Raw genomic sequence first — 14,854 nt, 5'->3', positions numbered from 1 at the left:
CACATGTATGCAACATTGGATGCACAGAGAAAAGCATAGCCACAAATATTCCATGTATCCTTTTATATGTGACACAGGAGGAAAAACACACACAGTATCTGGGGATATCTGGGACAGGTGAGTATAGATTCAGTGAAGGGGAGGGGAAAAAAAGTGAGACACATGTGGAAGAGAGATAAAGGTCGAACAGACTGCAGCACAGATAGAGGGAACTGGGCTGCAGACAGAACAGAAAGGGGTGGGGAAAAAAAGCCAGACAGAAAAGGCATGAGTGAGCGATAGAAAAACAGAGGCAGAAAGTGAGATAAGGGTCATCACAGTGTGACCTGCTGTCTCTGGAAACGGTTCACTCAGCAGGAAAGAGTGGGAGAGCGGAGGGAGAGAGGGAAAAAGACACAAATGGGGGCAACAGGAAGTGAAAGGAAACCAATTCAGTACAGCAGAGGTACTAAAGCATTTCCATTTAATTAAGGCACTACGAAACAACAGGAGGAGAGAGGGAACAGATGAGGCCAGAGAGGTGTAGACAGCACTGTGAGTGAACACCCAGTCAAGGTCGAGCAATGGCATCCACCAGCTTTCTGTCTGAAGACCTTTCATCCTCTTCCTCCGTCTGTGTCTCTCGCTCGCTGACATTAATCCTGACCGTCTCCCAGCTGATAAACTCCTGACAGTGTCCTCTGTGACCTGAACTGGACAGTGATGCTGTTAAGAAGAACTGAGCAGTGCTGAGCCGTACTTTTCTAGGCATCATTTTGTTCAAAGTATCTTGGTACTTGTGAATTTAGGCCATGTCCACAAATGCATCTTTATTTTCTGTTGTGGCTGCCCATCCAAACTAAGCTGGTGATTTATCCTACTAAAATCTGATCTTTCTGAAAACAGTTATACAGTTTAAAAGATGTTTTAGTGTTGTAATGAGGATAGAGCATCAGAGCTTTCATTCTGATGTACAATTATCATACTCAAGGTTTGATATTCAGCTCTATTCACAAACAGGGAGGAACTTTACACTCACATCAATAACAGCACCAATATATGTGATCAGCTACTGTATGCTGATACACATAATTAGCACTGGCCATCTCAAAAGCATCCAACCACTAAGTACATGTTGATGATAACAAATCAGTTTGTTGTTTTTATTTTTCTGAGTGGACATGCTTCCAGATGAGTCAACATTAGTGTAGATTTAGTGTCATCGTAAGACCTCAAAGGAAGATGAAGAGAAAATGCTCTGATGCTCTGAGAAAAAAAGAAGACTGCCCCAGTGCAGATTTGGACTGATGGGGGTCAACCATCCCACAGAGAAACAGATTACTCTGCAAAGCAAAACAAAGAACTGGACCAAAGCGATCTGTGCAAGTCTCCTCTCGTTACACATCCCCCCACTGTGACTATGCCAATGACAGTGTTAGAAGTCAATGCTATATTCAAGAATTAACAGGGTAATTTAAGACAGACACAACCGTGACCATTAGCTCTTCACTTTCTTAAATTATGCATATGTCCTTTGAGCAAGGCTTGACACTTTATTAGCCATCAATATTCCATTAATGATATAGGATTTGACCTGAACAGACCATAACTATTCCTTTTTATTAGCATGTTAATAATGAATTAAGCACATTGGTTTTAGTAACTTGAGGGTGAGCAGAGGTAGCTATTACTAAAGTCAGCTTTATGGGAAAATTGAAGCCTTGAGGTCATTACGATGCACTGGGTCACCCACACAAACGCTTGCACAAATCAATGTACACTTCCTTTATGGTCAATACACGCGAGCCTGGATTACAGCCACGGGACGCAGATAACTGATGCCGGGCCAGCGCAGGCGATCATTTTTCTGCCGTAAATGAGCACAAAAAACAAGTGTCTCTTGACGCATAAACAGCTCTTCTCACCCGCCAATCACAGTGATTGTCACTGGCAGACACCCTTCGTTTATGAAAATGGCACGTCAGTCATCCCCTCCACCCCCATGCCCACATGGATGACAAAAACGCACACATACATACACACACTACACTCACCTCCACTACAGAAGCCCTACTGATCAGTTAAGCTGCTGAATTCCTAATAGGACATATCCCATTAACCTCTCTCACGCAGGGATCACAGATTGGTATCGGGGAAGGGGAACCACAACCATAGTACACCACACCAGAGCTGCTACAAATGCACAGTATTTCATAACTGTGAGGCTAGCCAGTAGAAGAAAACGTTGTTTGTCTCTTCAAAAGCCACAAATTACTTTCCGTTTTTCACAAAGAAAATCTAATTACAGACAGTTTTGTTTGCTGGGTTAATTTTCTGAGTAAGCTTATGAACCATATTTGAAGACATCTAATGCTGACACGTTGGCCTTGGAGATGGACATTCTTCACCCTTTTCTGACATTTTACATATTGACCCAGATCAATCATGAAAATAATCCCAGCCCTAAAACCAACAGTGCACAAATAAGCCTACAAGAAGGATATTAGTAATCACCAGTCAGACAAGCACACGACACCAATAATTCCTGTCAACCGTATGTGGAATAATGGCCCTTACAAAGGCCATATGTGTTCTGAGAAACTGGAAATCAGTCGGCCATCATCTCCCTACAGCAAGCAGACCGGAGTGGAAATGCAGGAAAGCTCCCTGCAGCTACCTGTCTCAGCATCATACATGGATGTGGACAGACAATTACAGCATAGTGGTTTGTTTGTGTCACAAAAGTCCAATGGGATTCAAGAGGGTATCCTCCCAGCGTGAGTGTGGCAAAGACGAGCGCAGAGACGGCGAAGAGAAAAGAGTTCAAATGTTTTCATGTCAACAAACCATTCACACCATTACTGAGGTCACACAATCGTCTCCTTCTGTCCCTGTGTCTGCCGTTTCTGAGTCTCAACAACAGACAATGTTTATGCAGTTTCAGTGTTTTCTTTCATAATTGAGGGCTCCATAATAAATAGAGCATGATTTAATTGAATAACCCAAACGAACCAACTCTGTCCTCACGTCTCGGGCCATGTTTGTGCTACAATGGCTATTATTGTCAGGGTGAATCAGTGATGAATAAAACGCTCACTGAGCTCATCATGTGTCACATGTCCATGCAGATTTATTTAACCCTTATATGATGCACACACCAGGGAACAGCTTGTGTATTAAACTGGGCAGGGTGGTTAACTCTGCCACTTTCTTCTTTTTCTGCATCTGTTTAATTCACAAGGGAGCCTCCTACTGTTTCCTCCCATGCTGAATGATGGCACCGGAGTGGTATGTGTGCAAATTTGTGTGTGCACACAGAGGAGAAGAGGCGCTATCTCTGCAGATGGAGACGAGGCGGCGAGCGAGTGAGAAAGCAATTACAAGCTGGTAGGCTTCACCTCACCACGCCCCCAACCCCCACCCTCTCTCCCATACATCGCCTTGGGGCTTGCTGCATTAGGGAATCATGGGTATAATGGTGGAATGGGCCTCAGGGCCCCCCTCCAAAACAACCTGCTAATCCCCTATGGAGAGAGGGGTAAAGGGAGGAGGGGGGTGAATTTGGGGGTAACAGGGCAGGTTAGACGCCCCGACAATGAGTCCACCCCTGACACGCGCCACCACCCCAGCCTCTCCGCCCCCCCCCATCAACCACACAGACATCCCCCCGAGGGAGGAACCAGCAATGTTGTCAGCCATGGGAGAGCAGCAAAGCCCCAGGCCCCGACATCGGCCCTCCATCGCAGCCAGGCCTCGAGCTGGGACGTTCAATCAGGCCACTGCTCCACTCTGTCTTCCATCTGCTGGAGCTAGACGCTCTTTCCACAGCACTCAAAGGACGAACAGAGTTCTCCAAACATGCTTGGGAGGAGAATTCAACTTGCACGCGACGCAGATCCAAACCAGCTCATTAAAATGGTTTAATTATGAGTCTAAATTATGATGAGCAATGACATGCTTGATTGGCTGTATCAGAGGGCCTTAACAGGGAGAAAGGCCTCACTCTGTCTGTCTACAGCATTATGGCATCTTCAAACATGACACAATGCAGCCTTGAGTGTTTTCCATAGTCGGTTACTGAGTCAAAGTGTGTTTGTCTTCAGTGACATTTATGAAAGATTACCCATCATCTGGTTATGGAAAAAGAGTCCAGTGTAAGTCCATCATTTGTGATTCAGTTATTTCAAGTCCTCATCATCCGACATCATGCCTCCTTCGTTCCTTTTTAACCTCATCTTGTCGTTTTTTCTAACCCATCTTTGCATTGAGAAACGTGACTTTGATTGAACTGATTCTCCCCTTGTGGCTCAATCTAATGTCTCCATTCCCCAAGCCCCAGCAAGTCCATTTAGGAATCAGATATTAACATCATCTCATCAATCTTCCAACCTTCTGGCCGCAGGTTAAAAAGCGGTAATCACTCCACTGGTGGGCTTAATGGGAGCCTTAACATCAACTCACCAAGAAATCCATTCATATTTCATCAATGGCAGTGGCCCCCTGTCCTCACTGGGCCTCCCTTTGCTAGTAAGGCGCATCGACATCAAACGCTGCAACCTTCCAATTACACAGAGAAGCATTCTGATCTCATCTCGATTTGGCCTGAGATCAAATGTTCCTCCAAGGATCCGAGGAATTCCAAGCCCTTTTAGTTAGCCTGCCTCCCCGTCAAAAGGGGATAAAATGTTCGCTGAAAGCACCTGGAGGGGATCACATTTAAAATGGCTAAGGTAGGGATTTACTTGTGCTAATATTTAGGTATCATACCAATTCTACATGTCTATATTCATGGAGGAGCCAGCTGGCCTGAATAGAAGAGTAAACGCAAGATGCAGATCAATGATGTTTACTCTACTGAGGTGTGATTTGACTCAATACCATTTCCAGGTATTGTTTGGCTATAAGTTGTCTAGACCTGTGAAGAGGCAACAGCTTTCCTACTGGCATGAATAATTTAGGATGAGATTTCATCTGGGGATCAGTGGTTGTTTCTGGTGTGAGGTTTATTTCTCACACAGATAAACATTTGGTTATCCTTTTCCCCTGCAAAATAAGTGAACAATCTGGAAAGAAGCTGATGAAATATTTTACCTAGTCAATTGTAATCTGACAAAAATGAAATTCTCTCTGCAGGACTAATTAGTATGTTTTATATACATCATCATAAGTGTTTGTCAGATGGTCACAAAGCTTTATGAATCTTTCCAACATTTGGAATTGGAGCAAGGCTTCATCCAACAATTTCAGCAAACTTTCCAGAACTGAAAATCCAACAGACGCACCCACGTCACGCCAGGTGTGTGGAGGTGAGAAGGTAAGTATTGTTTGATCGTCTCTCTAAAGCTCACTTTGTCATTCCTTACACAACTACATCTGTCACTTTTTGTGTTTACAACCATGGCAGGATGTGCATCGTAATCCCAATATTTGAATAATTATCACATCTCCTCCATCTCTGCAACGACCAGCTCTTGATGACAGCCTCACCAGACACAGCGAACAAAACCACAGATCAAGAGTGAATCAACTTGTCTTAACCTCAGACTCCACTGTTGTCCTATCTAAAATCTAATCTGTAGCAGCATCTCACCATATCTAACTGTGTGTGTGTATGTCTGTGTGTGTGTTTGGAGATCATGTAACCTTGATTTCACAACAGGAAAACACCCTGGTTCCTTCCTCATAAGGACCAGGCCACAAAGTAGTGTACTGCTGCCAAACACATGTCTTAAAAAATAAATCAGAGCTAATTAAAAGAGTCTTATTGCTGTTATTGGGGGGAAAAGGGATAAAGAGCCTTAATCCAATTAACAGGGCCCCCTCTAGCAGTTTGGGGACAATGGCGAGTATTTAGTCTTCAAAATAAATGTCTTCCTCTTATCCAGCCAAGTGAACTTTGACAGGAAGGAGTGGGCTTAAGTAGCTAAACGGAACAAATCTATCCTCCCCTATCAAAATATGGAAGCTGTGGTCTCCAGGGAACTCTGCCCTGGACAGGATTAAGTATAATATAATATAACTGCCCAGTAACTGATGTCAGGTCTTTAGCACTTACATGGAAGCAGAGAGGAAACAAGACTAAACCAAGGGAAAATTTAGCAAGCAGTCAAGTGACCAGACCGCAGTGTGTGACAGGGAGAGGCCAAAGGCTAGTTTCTGGTTCACTGTGCTTCGCTGATTTCAGGTCAGAGTAGCAAGGTGGCACCTAGTGCATTTTTAGACAACATTTACAAGAGCCTGGGAGCCTTATTATGCACCCATGTAGGATACATGCAAGAAGGCGTGCACAGTAAAGGAAAAATGGGTATAACTGGAATGATTTAGCACTTATTAAATCACTGATTTATTAGTTTGAAGAGATCTTTAAAAGCCAATTTCTCCTGGCATCCTTGCAAAAATGACAAAAATGATTACTGGCTCATTTTCACCACCGGGCTGTGGGATCATGTAGGGACCAGAGCATCACACACACAGCAGACCAGTATCTCAAGGGAATATTATTATGAGACATTTAAAGCCGCCTCTCAGCGGCCGCATCTCAATGAGCCTGCCTTTTTTTTTTTTTTTTTTTTTTTTGCGAGTGAAGACAGGCAAAGGAGAAATTCCTACCACACCAACAGGACAAAGTCTGTGTGGGATTTTTTTACCCCCACATTTGGCTTTGGTTGCGTTGTTGTCGCTTGTTTGTCTCACTTCACTGTTTGAGCCAAAGCCACCGACAGACTGGAACAATGCACTGTAAGAATACACACATTTCCAGGACCTATCCAGGTCCAGAGCAATCTCAATCTGATGCAAAAGAATGAAAGGACGCTTTTTTTTCTTTTCAGAATTACCTTTCCTTCGAAGAAGAAGAATTAGCAGAGGTTAGGGAAATATACAGACATTCAAGCGACTGGCTGTGGCAAGCAGCTGATTTTTTTTTCCCCATTCAAACACACACAGTGTAATAAGAGCAAATACACAGCACTTCTGAGTCAAAATAGCCCACTAGTTTTTACCCTGACAATGCAAAGGGGAAATAGGGCAAAGGCGCGATCGGGGGAAGGAAAATCAAAATGTGGCTGTTTATTTGGCAGACCATGGGGGGTCAGAGCGACAACCTTATGCTTTGCAATGTGGCAGTCAGATGAAATCCAAGCTCTCATCGCGGGCTGTTTGGGAGAAAGCTGATGCTGCTTTACACTGAAAAGAAATCAATCACTCACTAAAACAGTTCGCACTGACGGAAAATCATCATTCGCAGAGCCAGTTCACCTCTGCAAACCCATCCACACAGTAACACATGCCCTACAACTGAACGCGAGTCAACGCAGAGGACAGCAGTTTAAAAAACATAAAGGGCAATAAACTTACCGACGCCGTATTTTTCATGTTCAGTAGGTATCCACATGTTTACGGTCGGCACATTTAAGTGAGTGGTCGGAATAGCAGCGAAATGTAGGACTGTGGTGCTGGGTAACGCATTCTATTGGTGTGCTTTCCTCCGGTCTGTAGTAGGAGTCATTGTTTAGGTTACAGAGGGAGAAAGCGCTGCTGCCGCTGCTGCTGCTGCTGCTGCTACTCGTAGTGATACGGAGACGTGAAGAGGCCTTCGCGTGCTGTCGGAAATGTGACAACTATTTGGTCAGCAGACCCTGTAAAATTAGATTTTTTTGTTATTTCCGACAGGCGTGACATTAGGGGGCGGAGAGCATGAAAACTTACCAAGTATTCGTGATTTAGCTGTTCATGTAACCTTTCCTTCTCAGACTCTGTAGTATTAAACCACTCAATAGGTCCTCCGTGGAAATGGTTGACTATTTGAACTGTTTATAGGCTACATTTGGTCCTTTTTCTTAATGTCATTTTGCCTAATCACTGCCAGTGTACCTCTGATAGGCTGCTTGGGTGCCTGTGGTTTGCCATTCCCACTACAAACACACATTTAACTAATATATGCACAGGTCAAGAAATAAAAGGTGCCAGTCATTATGTTACATGATTAGGTCCTGTATGTTACTGACATGAGGTTATTTGAAAATAAAAACATTTGAAATGACAGTTCATATCAAAATACTTCACAGGTTAGGGCTAAAAGTTTGTAGCTTTTTAAAAAGGATGCTATTAAGCTTTAGGCCTAAACAAAGGCTGTTTTACTTTTTCATGCTACAGCTACATAAAACATGTGTTTTTATTTAGCTTTTAAAAGGGCTGGCTTGTATTAGCATTTTCTTCAAGTACGCTCCCATTCTCTTGATGAGTTTCTGGTAGACTAATCCATACACTACCTGTTTTTTTTATTTTTTTATTTAAGATATAAACATAGCCTAGGTTATTAAGAAAACACAACAAAGACTGGTTCATTACTCCAGAAATGGAGTATTTGCTATGAAGTCCACTCAGCTTGGATATTTTCAATCACACACTCATGAATATCCGTGTGGCAGCTGAGATTTACAGAGCGTTAGAGATTCCCGAGGAGTACTTGAATGCGGCAGCATCGCCAGCGCAGCGAGAAATTAAAGCGATGCATTCTGGGACTTGTAGTAGCATTCGGTGACGTCAATGAAGACCCCGTTATCCATAACATCTTTACATGTGAAGACACAGGAGAGTGCTCTGAGCAATGGGCTGAAAGTTACTGGTTGATTTTTAAAAGGAAGAAAAGAAGAAGCTGATGAACGTTACAGAGAAGCTCTGATTGTCTCATGAGCCACTAACTCCCCTGTATATAACTAAGACTTGTAAGCAAATTTGATGTCTTTAGCCATTGATATGCAGATTATAGAGCCCTAATATCAGGGTGTTGGTGTAGAACATGACCTTGGAACAGTGGAGAGTCCTCTCTTGGACACACAGGCCTTCTACTGGGACAACTAGTGCATGAAAAATACATGAGGCTGTGTGAGGAGGAAGCAGAAAACTGGAGGGAGTTCCACAGCCAAAATGAAAGAGTTCACCACACAGCGCTCAGTGTGTGTATGTGCATGGGAGAGTGAGCTTGTACACGACTGTGTTGTATGTGGGCTGAGTGCATGTGCACCCAATGTCACACATTTTTTATGAGCAGGCTGTCCTCGCCATCTCATACATCCATATCACTCATACATTTTTCCCCCTTTCATTCCTGTACTTACTCTCATCATCTGCCTGGGTGTCACTGGTGTTGTGTTTGAGTACAAAGGATTTTTGTAAGGACCCATTCTAATGCATGTTCATTTCCCATGCTGCAAATGGTGCATTAAAATGCTTTGAAGTGTCAAACGTGCCTCTCTTTTCTCTCTGTCTCATCGCTAGTTCGCATGTCCACTTACCCATCCACCTTTGTAGTTTATATGGTGCATTATAAATGGATGTGGCATGAAAAAGCAAGCAACGCTGCCGGCTTTGTAGGTTAAAGTGCGTACCGTGTGCTCAGGGCACCACAGGTCACACGTCATCCCTTCTTCTTATCTGCCCCGTTTCCCACACTGTACACAAACAGACAGTTTCTAGAGTAAACGCCATGGAATAATACATTTTCATTAAAAAAGCAGAGAACACAGAGCTGGGTTAATTTTACAGCGCGTTTCCACATTGCATATCCTTCGATTTTTCTGATTGGAGAGGTGGGGGGTTGCGGGTACAGGGTGCGGCTGGGTGGGGGGTGGGGGGGTTGTCGGAATGTTCTACTCTATCTATGAATAAATCATAAGCCAGGGAAAAAAGTAAGACAGAAACCCCATGGATTCATCCCTGAGAGGACAGCAGACAAGAGAGCGCACACTCTTTTAGTAAGAGGAAAAATAGATGTATGTTCTACATCAGTAAAATCAATGTGGAGACAGCTTCCACCATGTTTTTGGTTGTAATTGCAGTGAAAAAAATATGGCAAGGTGAACAAGAAAACAGGAATGGGACAGGTGAAATATATAGAGCAGTGGTGTTTCACTGTCAAACCTTTGTCCCAAAGTGTTTCATACAAAGTTACATGTCATTTAGTGATGACTTTCACCAAATTCTTGTAACACATTTAGATGCTAAACAAAAGTTTTATTTTATTTTGAAAGGACAAAGTTACTGTCCTTTTGGTAAGCCACAGACTGATAAAGAATGATGTGAGATGACATATCTGTACACTGACCACACTGTGAAAGGATTATCATGGAGGACTGAGGACAGGTAACATCACCCAGCATTCTGCTCAGGTGCTCAGTTTTTGTTCTTTCTCCTTCCCTCCATCTCTTCATCTCCTCCTCTCTCTTTCCCTGTGTCCTTAAATTTCCCCACGTTTGCTCAGAGTTTCATCAGGGAGACCCACATGTTTCCTGCAGGGTGTCATACTGAAACTGATGGAGGGAAGATGGAGTCGGCCATTGCCACAGACAGTTCCACTGGGCCAGATGGGCTCTGAAGATTGCTCAGCATTTCTGACTGCCACTCAACCACCAGTCTCTTTTCATCTCTGGCCCGTGGCCACAAATAAACGCAAACATCTGTGACGCATAAATCAAAATGGCTTGGGAGAAGAGAAGAGAAGAGAAGAGAAGAGAAGAGAAGAGAAGAGAAGAGAAGAGAAGAGAAGAGAAGAGATGACATTTGTATTTCCCTTTAGCGTCAGCCAGGACTCTTTGCTTTTGGATCATAAACAAGTTGTATCTAACAAAGGAGATTAAAGATGACATGGTCAGTGATGTGTTTTAAAGCCACAGTGGAGCTTTCAAGTCTTACTTTGGGACAACCCCGATTTCTTTTTTGTGTCCTCTCATTTTTCCTTTTCCTTACAGAGCCCCTCGGGGGCTACTACATAACTACAACCAGTTTATTTGTCGAAAAAGTGAGACTACACAAGGCTGATTTACTTTACTGGACAGCTGGAGCAAAAATGACACTGGCTTATCTCAAGAGAACACTGCCTATCACCTCTTCTCAGCACTTCTCAGCTTTGATTTAATTCACACCAGGAAGTGTAGGTCAGATGGGGGAAAAACATATGCCTCCCTCAGCTCACACACAGCATGCAATATCCTCACCTCCAGTAGAAACAGGCCGCTAAATATAGCCAAGAAAATAGGCTGTGCCTTACAAGAAAAACACCCGTCTTTGTACATTGTTCCATACGAAGACTAAATTTTACAACCCAATTCCTCCGATTAAGGATCTTCGTATAGGAATACTGGCCTTAATTACTTTGCTTTTCCTAGACAGTGCATTTACAGTACTGGCATATATACTGTAGCTTAGATAGGGATTAGTCATTTGGTCTTTCTATATATTGGGCATAATGCCTTCTTAGGACATAATCCACCCTTAAAAGCCCATTCATTTCCACACAAACATGTGAATGTATCCACACGTGCATGTACACACAGATGAACACATATTGTTGGAAACAGAGTTCACACATATGCAAACAAGACATATGGATCTCAGCAGCGAATACAGTTGGACTGACAAACATAACAAGCACTGTGAAAGTATTCTATTTCCATACATCAACACATTAAAGGACGACATTCATGTTCTCCTCATCCTGAGGGGAACATGAATGTCTCTATCAAATTTAATCCATCTAGTAGCTGTTGTGACATTTTACTCAAAACCACAAATGTCAGCTGTCAATATCAAGCTCATAGTGGTACTAGAAAAGACATGGGATCAGGAAAGTCAGAAGGATTCATCCTCTGGGGATCATGAATGTGAATTTCATGGATTATAGCTGTTGGAATATTTCGGTCTGGACCAAAGCGTCAGACTGACCAACCAACATTGCCATCTTTACACCTCGACTGCTGCTAAAAAGCCTTCAAAAAGCTATTAGATAGTCTCCATTTGAACTATATGATAAAGCAGCGTGTGCAGATCTTAGCAACTCTGGATGAGAGCAGCATATCATTTCAACTTTTCTTCCTCCTCTCCGCTGGGCCTTCACTTCAAACCTTGTTTTGGCTGAATGTAAAAATAGACATCCTCCGTCTCCGTCTTCAGCATCGGCACGGAATGCACCATGGATGATTTTTCATAGGTTTGATATGCAAAACCACACTCAGAAGCGATGAAACATGATTTGCTGTAAAGGAATGGATCCTGTCACCTGTTCACCGTGGGAATCAAAAGACCGAAAAGTACAGTGTTCGCCCCCCCCATGTTTTCTCTTATCTAGTTAAACTGCTTCTCTGATACACCCAAAACGTTTACTATCAAAAAGCTCATGAGTCACTGCAGACAAGCAAGATCCAATTATTTTTCCGTATTCGGCTAATGCTTGTTTTCAGCTGCTTTTCACCTTTGAAAAGAACTCTTTGCCTCCTCAGTCACAAAGTATTTCGGCTCTCAACATATTCCCAAAGCACAAAGACCTTTGATGCCCATGGGATCTGAGCCCTGATCTTTTTTCAAGGTATCAACAAATGCAGTTTGAAGGAGCAGCTCAGTTCTCTCATCTGTTATCCACTTTAGCCTATGAAGTGGTCTTTTTCACCCACTTTACCTCCAGGACGCCTCTGAGAGGACAAGCACTTCAGCTGCCTACACAATTCATCACGTGGTCATTCGCCACCATGACAACAATCAAGACATATTTATCTAAAAGCATGTTCTACTGCATGACTGAGAGTGGTCCTCTAGCCCATGATGCTCTTGGATACTTCACTGTAACTATCTGCACTGTGGGAAAATACAGACGACCAGTTTTGTGTAGATGATCATCTCCTCATAAGGTCTTCTTGAATTTTTTTTTCTTCCTTAGCAAATCATGTTTTCTTGAACTTTAACACCTTATAACTATTTTTCTTAAAATCTGAGATTTACTCTCTACCTTTATCATCTAGGTTGCTAAAGTGAAATTAATGGAACTTAATCTGCAATTTTTAACAATATTAACATTTCTTCTACAGATAGATAGAATATATGTATAAAGAGTGCTACGATGGCTTTGGATTAGTACATTTGCTTTATTCATATTACCGAGATGAGTTTTAACCCTAAAAGGCAGAGTACCACATGTCCTCAGGTAATAGTTCTTGATTCTTGGTAACAGCAGGCCACAGACTGGGCATTTATGAGTGTGTTTTTATGACTAACATGCTCTGCTGGGCTCCCACTTCCCCCATGCTGTTGCACATTGTGGGTGCAATATTACAGTATCCAGCCACCTGGACCCCGACACCCACCAGCAAAGACATAATTGTGCCTGCGAGTGTATGTACACACACACTTACACACACATATACACACACACACTCACACATGTATATGCTGGACAGATGGCTGTCATAAATGGCTGTATCTGTTAGCAAGTTGAAAGCAATCCTCGGCAATGTGTCCCCACCCCACACCTTCCCACTGACCCACATATATGTTTCATCTCATCAGCTGACGGCACGCTCATACACACACACACACACACACACACACACACATAAAAAGATAATGATTTAAGACCAAGAAAATAAGGATAAGATAAATATAGTGATGAGAATAAATGTGTGTGTTTCGCAGGCAACTGTACCTATGCACAACAGACTTTTCAAGCTTTGGATTTCGCTACATTCAGGTTTGTAGAAACTGGGGAAAGAGTTTGGAGGGTCCTGTCCTTTTTTAGCCTTTCCAAAAACAAAAATACGAGCACAAAAGTGTAATGAATGGAGCATGTTTCCAATGGACTTCCCCATGACAAATCCATCTAGTGCACAGGAAGTGACGACATTTTATTTGTGCTGAAAGTGGATTATTAGCAATACAAAAGTAGAAATGGACAGTGTGTCTCTAAGAAAAGAGTAGTGCTCATACAGAACCAAAACTACACTGACAGAAAACGCAACAAAAAGAAAGCAGATGAATGAGTAATTAGGAGGAATGAAGCTTTACTTCAGTTTCTTGATTTTATTCACTCATTTTGACAGTTTTCAAATGAAAGATTCATCATCAGATCAAATAACATACCAATAGTCTGTGTTTAGCAGCGCAGTGCACAGACATGTAATCTTTTGTTTCTGTGCTTAGTCATCTGTATTAGTCATATCTGTAAAACCACAGACTAGCAATAGCCTGACCAGCTCTAAGTGCTGTTTGCTCTTTTCTGGTCGGTGCTTAGCTGTTCTATCAGCCTGTCTGTCTGTGGGTGTTGGTGTGAGGAGCAGTCTGTGCTGCACTGACTGTAACCACCCCACCTACAGCCTCTAATCCCCATGAAGAGGTGGTGTATAAGATTCACTGGCGGGTGAGCTGATAATTTCTGCTTTTCTGATGCATTGGGCCCTCAGCGCATAAAAATGTCACACAGTGTGTGATTACCACGGCTGCATGTTTACACGGACTAATAACATAAAAACATGCTGACACGTCTAACTGTTGCCTATGACACCTCTGACAACATGGAGTACTATCAGCCTGATAGGCTGGAATAACATGTAATCACTAATGCTTAGATTTAGTTGAAAGTCAGCAGGAAGTTTATCTCTGGAAAATACATGGCCCAGAAAAATATGAGGCAAATATGAATTTCCATATCAGTCTGCTTACATTATAGAGATTACTATGCCATATGAGATCACAGTGAAAATGTACAGTATGTAGTATATGAAAAGCAGCGTGCTTATGTGTGCGTGTTTGCATGGCATTAATGTCTTTCTCAGGGGGCTCCTAAACTCGGGAGCAATCTGCAAGGAAGCTAAATTAAATTTCTCATTTTACTTATTTAATGGTACAAACTTGCCCAACTTAAATTACCGTTCTTGATTTTATTTAACTGAAATTTGGTGGAGAGATAACCCAAGGTCAGTGGATCAGTTAATTACATTTCTGTGGTGATTTAAATCAGGGATTTCCGACATTATATGATTATCTTCTTCATTATTATTATGGTGAGCTCATGCAACAGTGGAAAGGTCTGACAGTATCCGGAGCCAGCTAT

The 14,854-nt window shown here is 42.6% G+C and overlaps 1 protein-coding gene across 1 annotated transcript in view; it reads right to left on the bottom strand.

Moving 5' to 3' along the window:
* dock4b (dedicator of cytokinesis 4b) overlaps window positions 1-7,575 on the bottom strand; it is a 103,129-nt gene extending 95,554 nt beyond the window's left edge. The window contains 1 exon segment of the mRNA XM_051077548.1: window positions 7,336-7,575. Coding sequence (XP_050933505.1) covers window positions 7,336-7,372 — 37 coding nt within the window. The 5' untranslated portion in view covers window positions 7,373-7,575.
* Window positions 7,576-14,854: the final 7,279 nt, after the last annotated feature.

This window comes from Lates calcarifer, linkage group LG18, assembly GCF_001640805.2.
Source record: "Lates calcarifer isolate ASB-BC8 linkage group LG18, TLL_Latcal_v3, whole genome shotgun sequence".
Taxonomy (NCBI): domain Eukaryota; kingdom Metazoa; phylum Chordata; class Actinopteri; family Centropomidae; genus Lates; species Lates calcarifer.
Note: the sequence above shows the minus strand (reverse complement) of the source record. Positions and strands in the feature narration are given on the sequence as shown.